Source organism: Oreochromis aureus, linkage group 18 (genome assembly GCF_013358895.1).
Source record: "Oreochromis aureus strain Israel breed Guangdong linkage group 18, ZZ_aureus, whole genome shotgun sequence".
Lineage (NCBI taxonomy): Eukaryota > Metazoa > Chordata > Actinopteri > Cichliformes > Cichlidae > Oreochromis > Oreochromis aureus.
In genome coordinates, this window is record NC_052959.1 from 12,972,012 (window position 1) to 12,982,106 (window position 10,095).

The 10,095-nt window shown below is 46.8% G+C and overlaps 1 protein-coding gene across 6 annotated transcripts; it reads right to left on the reverse strand.

Moving 5' to 3' along the window:
• Positions 1-1,522: 1,522 nt before the first annotated feature.
• LOC116319050 (RNA-binding protein MEX3B) lies at positions 1,523-10,093 on the reverse strand. Of its 6 annotated transcripts, none has more exons than XM_039602727.1 (4): positions 9,479-10,093; positions 8,365-8,938; positions 6,608-6,849; positions 1,523-6,507 (listed from the first exon to the last, which is right to left on the reverse strand). In XM_039602727.1, exons 2-4 carry the CDS (start codon positions 8,873-8,875, stop codon positions 5,290-5,292), a joined length of 1,971 nt encoding a protein of 656 aa, XP_039458661.1. In that variant the 5' UTR covers positions 8,876-8,938; positions 9,479-10,093; the 3' UTR covers positions 1,523-5,289. The 6 variants fall into 6 exon arrangements, with proteins under 6 accessions (XP_039458661.1, XP_031594158.2, XP_031594145.2 ...); XM_031738298.2 differs by having other exon boundaries at positions 9,470-10,093; XM_031738285.2 differs by having other exon boundaries at positions 8,365-8,941; positions 9,470-10,093.
• Between the last annotated feature and the right edge of the window lie 2 nt (positions 10,094-10,095).

Below are 10,095 nucleotides of genomic sequence, written 5' to 3' on the forward strand. Positions count from 1 at the left end.
ACAGAAAACATGTCAAACATTAAAATGAGAAAATCGTACAATTTTAAGAAAAATAGTGAGATTATTTCAAATCTGATGACAGAAATGTGTCTCAACAGTGAGTATCACTGTGTAGCGTCCCCTCTTTTTAACATCAGTCTGAATACGGTGAGGAGGCCAGCTGCTGGTTCTCCATTCTTGTCTGTTGTAGGATTGTAGTTGCTCAACAGTCCCGAGTCTTCTTTGTCTTATTTTTCATTTCACTTCATTTCATGTGCCAAATGTTGGTGAACAGTCTGGGCTGGAGGTCAGTTCATCATGTGAACTCTTCTGCTGTGATAGATGCAGTACGCAGGTTAGCATCGTCTCAGTGAAATATTCAAGAGCCGGACAGACATCTGGACAGAGCATATGCTCTTCTATTACCTATATATACCGTTCAGCCTTTCCAGATGTGCAATTCCACAGGCACCAATCCACCTTATTACCATCATAGATGCAGACTTTTAAACCAAATGGATGGTCTCTCTCCTCTTTATCCTGGAGGGACTTAGAATTATCTGACCACAGAGCAGTCTTTCACTTTTTCTCTGGTTAGTTTTGGCTCAGAGAAAACAGCAGCGTTTCTGGTGGATGGAAGTGTTCCTGTACCCGCCCCCTCGCCCCCCAAGATGTATTCCGTCCATGACGGAATCACGCCTGTTTTTAATGCAGTGACGCGTCAGGACCGGAAGATCACGGGCATCCAGTATCACATTTTCAGGCGTGCGCGCAGAGATTCTCTGAATCTTTTGTACCGCAGATGATGACAAAAGTATTCACAATTCTACATTCAAGAACATTATTCTGAAACTATTCCACATTTTTAAAACTGCCTCTGTTTTTATACTCAGTCATGTTACTGCCCTGCTGTAATTAAATCTTCATTAAATGTTTCTTCAGCTCTTTTTAGTTCCCAACTTTTTTTTTTTGAGACGTCTAGCTTCTATTGAATCACGTTTTTCTCAGAGTTGTACATGTTCTCAGTGTAAAAATACTTTGTTCTGTTGTAAATAAATTCAGATTTAAAAGATTTTCAAATATCTATTTCTAAAAAAAAATGTTACCAAATGTATTTTGTCATAAAACGCAGCAAAAAAGCAAACTGCCTCCTCTCATCCTACTCACTCCTCCCAATAGCTGTACGAGTCCTTGATATCTTTTAACGCTCAGATTGAGACCAGACAAAGTACATTAAATGCTGCAACTTAAGAGTGACGTTTGAGTGAAAACAGTGGGACAGTAAAGTTGAGCAGTTTGGATTCATACTGTTGCCACACGAGCTTCACCTTTACAGCACAAGCTGGAAAAACCTGTTCCTAAATGAATAACTTTGTGTTGTTGTCACATTTACAAGCAAACGCTCCCGAGCTACTTTTCACGTCATTATGGTTTACTCCTCTGCAGGTGCATCTCTACTGCCACCATGTGGCGGGAAGTTGCAGCTGCTGCAGTCTTGTGCACAGTTCCACTCTGACAATAAAGACACAAGCACACGGACAAGTTCTTATTTTCCAGTAAAAAAATGAAACAAAAATAAAACAAAAACAAAACAAGACTTTATTAAAGAAGCATAAAAAATAAAACTCTTGATACATTTCTCATAACCGTCAAGTCAGCTCAAATTATACGATTATACAATTTTTCCTGGCTCACGGTTAAAAGGTCCATAAACTTTCAAATAAAATATATTTCAATTTTAAAATTTCTTCAATAATTTTCTCATTTTGTTATAAATCGCCTATATGTAGTACACAGGAAATAAGGAAAATTAAAAAAAAGAAAAAGAAAATGGAAAACAAAAATAAATTTGAAGTAATAAAAGGGTCACATTATTGTCTGGGATATTTAGGTAAGCAAATAAATTGTAAAAAATAAAATGTGTAAAAAGTTTTTTTTTTTTGTATTTTTTTTTTTTTTTTTATCTTAAAAATTATTAGCTAATGCCAGAAGGCTCGAAGACATGCAGATGGTTAACTTACAAATAATAATACATGTTTTTTAGAAACTACGTTCATCTTCAATTAAGTTGTTTTGCTTTGAAAAACAAGATCCCGATGATTGTATCCAGGGTATATACATACACACAGGTTAGGCCTGAAACCTAGTTTGCTGACGTTTTACATTTTGGTTCTGCATAAAAAAAAAAAGAATTAAAGCAAAAATAGAGGAGAGCAGAGGCTTGAGGGGAGTCTGGCACCCCGTACTGGCGTGGCTCTCTTTGCATTCCCCCCACCTCTAATCACAAAAAAGGTCAGAGGTCACTGGCTAGCATGCCTCAGGAAACCCTGTTTTCAAACCTTTAGGAAGGAAGTGGGGGAAGGGGGAGACGTCTTGTAAAAAAAAAAAAAGAAAAAAAAAAAAAAAGTAAATCACCAGTCAATCTGGGAGAAAAAAAAAAGTACCTTTTAACAATTAAACTACTGTACATCAACCCTAACATTCTCTCGACGGCCACAAACATCCTGTTGCAACAGCAGGATCTACGCTGAACCCATCTGGAAATCACAACACATTTTATTGTTTAACGCGTCACCTCAGACAGTTTAAACTAAGAGCTTTAAGTTGGGCCTCAGACTCGCATCAGTCATCACAGAATGGCTCATTTAGACGCGCTCGCAGCCCCGTGTTTGCTCTGAGGAACACGCTCCAGCCCCACAGGGCCGGGTGGCAGTTAGAGGGGGAGGGGTGAGGGCGAGAATGAGAACAGGGTCATTGGGTCTACAGTGCATTGGAGAAGTTGATCTGAGAACAAAACGGCCTCCCTCTACAGACTTATTTCTCCTGCGTTTGAGCAGGGAGTTGCACTAGAAGCACCACGAGCTCACCTGCGCACCAATTGGTGCGCTGCTGCTGCTCAACCAGGACAGCCTCGTCACACACGTAGGAAACAGAAAAAAATAAGTTAAACATCATCATCATCATCATCATCATCCAGGCTACAGCACCAAAGCACAGCAAAATCTGCCCACATATTTACTCAAGAGTTACCTTTAATTCCTTGACATTTAAACCCTGCAACTCGTCCTGATCTGTGATGACACCCTGAATGCAGCGCCCTACACACAAACAGGATCTGCATGTGATGACTGTGTAGGGACAATTACACACACACACACACATACACACACAAAAGACCCCCCAAAAAAAAAGAAAAGAAAAGAAACAAACACAATAACTAAAAAGAAGCACAACATTCTGCAGCTGCTGGGATTTGAACACGACGAGTGTCTGGAAGCCCTGGATGACCTAGCTACTAGCTGCCATAAAGGATAAGTTGATTCTTCCTACTGTGTGAGCCTGAAAATGTGATCGTGTGTCTGTGCGTTCAGAGGAAGCCCTTGAAAATTAGGTGCGTGTCTTTTTTTTTGTTTTGTTTTGTTTTTAAAAATTCAGCTGTCATGGCTTTGTCTCGTTCTATGAGCTGAATCCACGCGTGTCAGGGAGAGAGAGAGGGGAAAAAAACCAAAAACAAACCTGCAACCGTGCCACGTCACACCGACGTTGGAAAAATTTAAAAAAATAAAAATCATACACATAGTATAAAGACTACAGGAGGCAGTTACTGCAAACTCAATGAAATCAAAACACAAACAGAAAAAAACAACAACAACAACAACTTAAAAGCAGGATGTACCCGCCTCACTGGAGTTACTCAGTAATGCTATGAAACACATGACAGACCCCAATCAACCGGCCACATAGTGCACTACATTTTGCCAGGAGTACAGCGCTGTATGGGGACAACAGTGACGTCAGAGAGTGCCGTACAGCTTCGCTGTGAGAGACGGGTGGAAGACCTAACAAACGGTAAGAGCGGTTTCTTCTTCGCCTTTAGTTTAGAGGGGCCCGGCCTTACAGTGCATGAAGAAAAGGTTCAACAGAGGCCCCTTGTAATTGTTTAGTGTAGGAGGAGCAGCAGGAGGCCTCTCTCCTTAACCTTAACTGGACAACACATTCGTGTGTGACATCAGAAAAGCCCCATCTTATCCTAGTGTTCAAAATATTGTCTGTAAGCCACACACTTGACAGTCAAGAGTCAAAAACTAGTAGAAAACACCAGAAACAGGCGGCTCTGGGCGTAACAGACATGGGAGGACAACTACAGTAGTGTGGATGGATCAGAGCGTCGCTTTCCTTTAAGACCGAGTGTGCAGCGAAGAAGAAGGGGACAGGGAGCAGACCTACTCATGGCGGTGTGACGAACATCACGAGTGGGCGTTGTTCTCTCGCACACACACTCATACTCGCATATCGCAGAGACAGAGAGGTGTAAAGGGATTGTCAGGCTGCCCAAACACAGAGACCTGACCTCAAACACGTTACTTCACGTATGGTACGTTTCTCACCTATTAAAGGATAATTAATGTGAATCAATGCGACAGCCACATTTGAAATGTGGGGCAGACTCATCCAACATGAATTCACTCAAGAGATGTCTATTAATAACATTCATTTGGCTTACTTACTGATGGCTATTTTTTTTGTGGCAAAGAAACTGGAATTGATCGTTAAGAGGTCCCTTGGGTTTATTGTTCTTCTAGGTGCCTGACAACACGGCGAACTTTAAAATAAAAACAGAGAGAAAAGTCCCAAACTTACAGAAAAAAGAGGAACCTTGCCACTTCGTGCCACAAACAACAGCATGAGTGAGAGCAAAGGACAAAGGGATTTGTTGGAAACGGGCAGTGCCCTGTCGAGAACATTAAAATTAGGGAGTAGAAAAGTGCAGGCCTCGTCGACAGCTTCATTGAAAAATATCTGTTAAGTACAAAAGTGTCAAAAGGAAAGGCTGTGAGACAGAGAGAGAGAGAGAGGGAGAGAGAGAGAGAGAGAGAAGCAGGCAGAGATCTGAAGGAGAAGCCAGAGTGAAGAAATGTCGAGACAGACCGGCAAGCGGCCACAAGGGCCGCTTTGGGTCAAAAAGAAGGCCTGAAGAGAGATAAGACACTAGTTTCCTTCCGTTAAGTTCAACACCAAGAGACTGGCTGAGCTCCAACTGTCTGCAGACCAGTTTCAATTAACTTCACTCTGAAAATAAGTCACTATTAATTATTATCATCATTTATCGACAGTTACCAGCAATAAATCAGCATCCTTATAGTATCGTCATCTCTATTAATGCATTTATTATGGTCCATCGTGTGTGTGAAGGTTATTATTGTGACTCCTTCCATTGTCTCTGCCGCAGCTGGTGCCCCACTTGGGGGACCCCCCCGCCCCCCAATCCCACATTTTACCCCACCCCCACCCATCCCTTTGCCCGGGGCATTACGAGAAGATGCGGATGCACTGTGTGGTAGGAGTGTGACAGACGGGGCATTCTGGCTCCGCTGACTGGCAGATCTGCCCGGCGCACTCCATGCAGAACAGGTTGTGGCCGCAGGGCACCAGGGCTGCCGTCACCTCGCTCTCGAAACAAACGAAACAGTCCCTGTTGACCCCGGGGCTGACCCCAACCAGACCCGCAACCCCAGAGCCAGAGCTGCCTTTCAGTCGGCTCAGCATCCCAGAGGTGAGACCCACGCCACTGCCGCCTCCCTCGGAGTCGGTAGGCGATCCGCCGGGGAGGGAGGAGGCCGAGCAGGAGGAGTAACCGGTCGAGGAGCCGCCGGAGCTGGAGCTCGACGCTCCAGAGAAGGAGCCGCCGCCTGTGCTGCCAGACTGCAGCCAAGAGAGAGTGCTGAGGGGGTCGCTTTGAGCACGACGGGCAAGCGGGTGATCCAGAGGGGGGACCACGCCTGTGTCCTGAGGCAGAGTCGGGGACAATCGTGGAGTGATGGCCCCGCCGCTGAGGCCGCTGCTATTGCGACGCAGAGGCTGCTGCTGGGCGGAGCTGCCCGTCTTATTGCCCGATCCGCTGTTGACGAAAGGCGCCCAGATGTTGGAAGCACTGAACTCGAAGCCCAGCTCGTCTGACGAAGGCAGTCCTGGGGTGGAGTCACCCCCAAAAGTGAATCCCCCAGCGCTGCTGGAGCCTGTGCTAAAAGGGCTAGTGGGACTGCCTCCCTCGGTGGCCTTCCGGGTGGTGCTGAAGCTGTCTGCGCTCATCCCCCCATTGTGCGTGTGATAGGGAACCGATGAGGACATCTTCCTGCCGGAGGAGTGGTGCACGGACATGGAAAGAGCAGAAGGTGGGGATGATGGAGGAGGAGGGGGGGCAGAATGGTGGCTAGTTGCCCTGGACCACAAAGTCGCCCCCAGTCCCCCACTCAGGGAGCCGAGGCCTTCAAGACTGACATCAGTGCCATTAGTGTGGAAGTCATTGTCTCCCTGGAGGTCTACAAAGGTTCCAGTTCGCAGGGTGATGTGAGTCTCGATCTCCTCTCTCGCTCTGTCCACGTTCTCTGGCATCCCAGTCACCTCGAACACGGGGTCTTTTTCTCGACTCGGTGTCACGATGTAGGTGTGAGTCTGCTGCTGGATGCGCTTGATTGTTGCCCCTTTTGGTCCAACAACTAAACCGACTACTCTGTATGGCACTCTAACCTGGATCAGTGATAAAATAAAAGGATATTTTAGCTGATTCTCAAGCAAAACATGACAAAAAGCAAAAACATGACCCAGCACCACAGGAAGGCTACTGCACCTGTATAGTCGTCTGTCCAGGTAGGTTTGGTGGTCCGGGAAGGGAACCGCCTCCTCCACCCCCTCCAGCTTTGCAGCGGGACGCCCTGATCATAGAGAAGTGCTCTGCTGCAGACACAATTTCACGCTTGGCCATCTCCACATCCTCCCTGCGTCCCGTCACGATGAACACAGGATCCTCGCCTCGCACCGGAGTCTTTATGTAGGTGTTTGTTTTGGCACGCAGGGCCTTGATCTTACAACCTGGAAGATTCAGAAGCACACAATCAACTGCAATGTTTATTTTTGTTTGTTTTATTAGTTGATCTGATTTTGCTGACTATTACCAATGCTGCATTTTGCAAAGTTTCTAAAATTGAGTTGTTCTAACTAATATGAACGGGCTACATTAGGCACAGGGTGAGAGGTAGGGTACACCCTGGACAGATCGCCAGTCTGTCGCAGGGATAAATAAAGTAATTTCCTCTGTTCAGTCCCAGGAGGAGACAAATCCTTTTGAGGATGTGTCAGGAAGGGTAAAATGTGTAAAAGTCTACCAATATCAAATATGCATATCTGCCTGCTATGGTGATTCTTTGTGAAAAAGGAAGGAGCTGAAAGTAGCATTTCTACAACAATGACTATATTAGTATAAACTCAGACTTACTCTGGCATCAGAAGCCAAAAAACATGCTTCAGTAAAAATGAGAAGTATCCTCCTGGCATAATCCACACTCCCGCCCCACAACAGTGGTATATGCTCCAAAGTCAGAGAGCCACCAAACTACACAACGTGTACCAAATTAACTGGCAACTACAGCATAAATGAAAAACAACCAGCCATTCCTTTATCATCAGCTCAAACTGAGGTAGTGCTGATCATTTTATGAAACGGGCAGTAAAGCCAGCAGGTCTTCATGAAGCCCTCCACATTAAATCAGTGCTGCACTGCATGCATCCTCCCAGTAGCAGCATCCACACTGCGCTCTGTGTCTTTAAATGCGGACGCTTCATTCTCGGCGGCCAATAGGACGCACGGAGCGTGATGTCATTCTGGGAAGCAGAAAGCATGGCTTTTTCAAACAAAGAGAACAATGCCGTAACGTTAGCGCGAGCGCAACGGGAAAAATAAACCCACGGCGTGACTAAATTTAAAGTGCAGGGCACATCCGAGCAGAAATCATAATTAAAGAAATCATCTCGAGTGTAAAACGTAGCGGCGAGCAGCAGCGGCAGACTGAGCTGGGTGCAGGGCGTAACACCGCCCAGTCCCGTGTTTGTGCGTCTGCTGCTGCCCCGTTTCAGCCTCACATCTGCCCTGAGAAGCAAATAGAACAAAAGCACAAACGCATGAGTGAGGTCAAGGTGTGAGTTCAGTGCCGCCTGTGATCTGCGGTACGAAAAAAATCTACACATTTCGCGATATTTCCTTTGTTTGGTGCAGGCTGCTAGACATGTCCAGACTCCCGACAATCTGCCGCTTTGTCTGACCCTCTCCCTCCCCTCCCCCTCCCTTCCCACTCAGCCACGCTCACTCCCTCACCCTCTGTGAGAGCATTGTCTAATGGCTGATTAAAAAACAAAACAAAACAAAAAAATCATAAATACTACAGCAGCATTTCATTTCAGTGGAGTATCCGCATTATGCTGCCACTGAAGAGCAGGAGAGGGAAGTGCAGCCCGACCACAACATCAAGCTCAGACAGCTGAAGTTCACAGACCCAGCTCACCAGGCAGTCACCCAAACAAAGAACAAGCTGCTCAAAAGCACAGCCTTACCTTGTCTGCCCACTATCTCAGCCACATGCTCGGAGCTGGGGACGGGCACACACTCGGTCATGTTGACACTTCTTTTCCTGCTGCAGAGGACGGAGTTTGGTTCCCCGTGGAGCATGGCGTGGGAGCCGGCCATGTGGTACCCCCCTGAGCCATAGTACTCCGGAGATGGAGAGCAGGACGACGGAGAGTCCCGAGACCCGCTGGGATGGTCCAGCATTTGTAGATCCACGAACCCCCCTCCACTCACACCGTTGCAATTCTCGGGTCCGGGAACCTGGGTCCCATCCAGGCTGTCCACAAGCCCGCTGCTTCCGCCGCCACCGCCGCCCCCACAGTCCACCTTCTCCATAGCCATCAGTGACAGCTGGTCCAGGGCGAAGCGAAGCGCCTCTTGGTGGTCCTCCTCCCGGGACTCCTGATCCGTTTCCCTGGACAGACCAACCCCGTTGTGTTGGCTGCTGATCACCACGTCGTGGTCCATAATCTCGGGGTGAAATAAAGGGCTAGGCATAGTCTCTCCGTGGATCTCACATCAGATCACGGATGCCTGTTTTGTTGGGAGTGCGCTCACCCTCTGCTGAAATTCAAAGAAAACAACAATAAAAATAAAGGTTTTCCCTGTCTTCTATTAAAACACACAAAACACAAGTACAACAGAGAACCGTGGAGCCTCAGATCACCCAACAACAACAACAACACGCATTAACAGTATTGATTTGAGCGCCTTTGCTTTGTCTGTTGTTGCTGTTTGTCTGACAACTGAGCTCATCCAGGAGGCTGACTGTTTTGCCCGTCCTCACAACCATATACAGTATATCCCCGAACCTTTTCGGTGCCGTCTCCAGTCGGTCTGGTGTGTGCTGACCGAATTTAAACGTAAAATTAAAAAATAAACAGATAAATGAGCTGTTGTTAGCTTCAAGAAGCAAAAGCTAGCAGGCTAGCTCCACACAGTCGGCACTCAGTCACGTTGTCGACCTCTTTGTTTGAGAGCGCCGCGGTTAGCTGCTTTAGCTCTGTTCTGACAGTCGAACTTGTGCTCACATTCACAGACTGCCGTGTTGTTTTTTAAAATTAAACAAGTGCGGAAACCACGAGAACTTACTTTATCTACCTTTTGTCGATGAAGTCCTCTCTTCGCTCGTAGCCTAGTTGTTTAGGGAAAGACGTGGAGCAGACTGAAGGAGGAGACCTGTGCTGTGCTGTGCTGTGCTGTGCAGTGCAGCGCTAGGAGCTAGCGGTTCGGCTAACTAGCAAACCGAAAGGGGGGCGTTTGAGGAGAAGAAAAAAAAACATTTAAAACCGAAAAGAGGGCACTGTTGTTTTTCCTCCTCCAGGAGATTTCCACAGGAGTGTCACTGCCTCTTCGTTTCTCCCAGCGTCAGGGAGAGCTCAACTGAAGTCCAAGGTTAGCGGTTACCTTTTAGTTAAAAAAAAAAAAAAAAACATTGATTCTCGGCTTTCTGCTGCTGCTCCTGCCTGCCTGACCCCGGTCGGTCCGCCGCCTTTGTCTCGCCAGGCGCACGCCGCTCCGTCTCCCGCACACGGCACTGACGTCACCCGCGACACAACAATGAGTTCAAAGGCCACATACAGCAAAGGGAGAGCATCAACGCACAGCAGTCTGGGCTACTGTCACCCCCGCCGGGTCTGTCAGAGCACTATTTCACTCTCCTCTTCCGTGGAGGTTTTTGTACCTTAACTGTTAAGGCACTGATATACGTTTTAAAA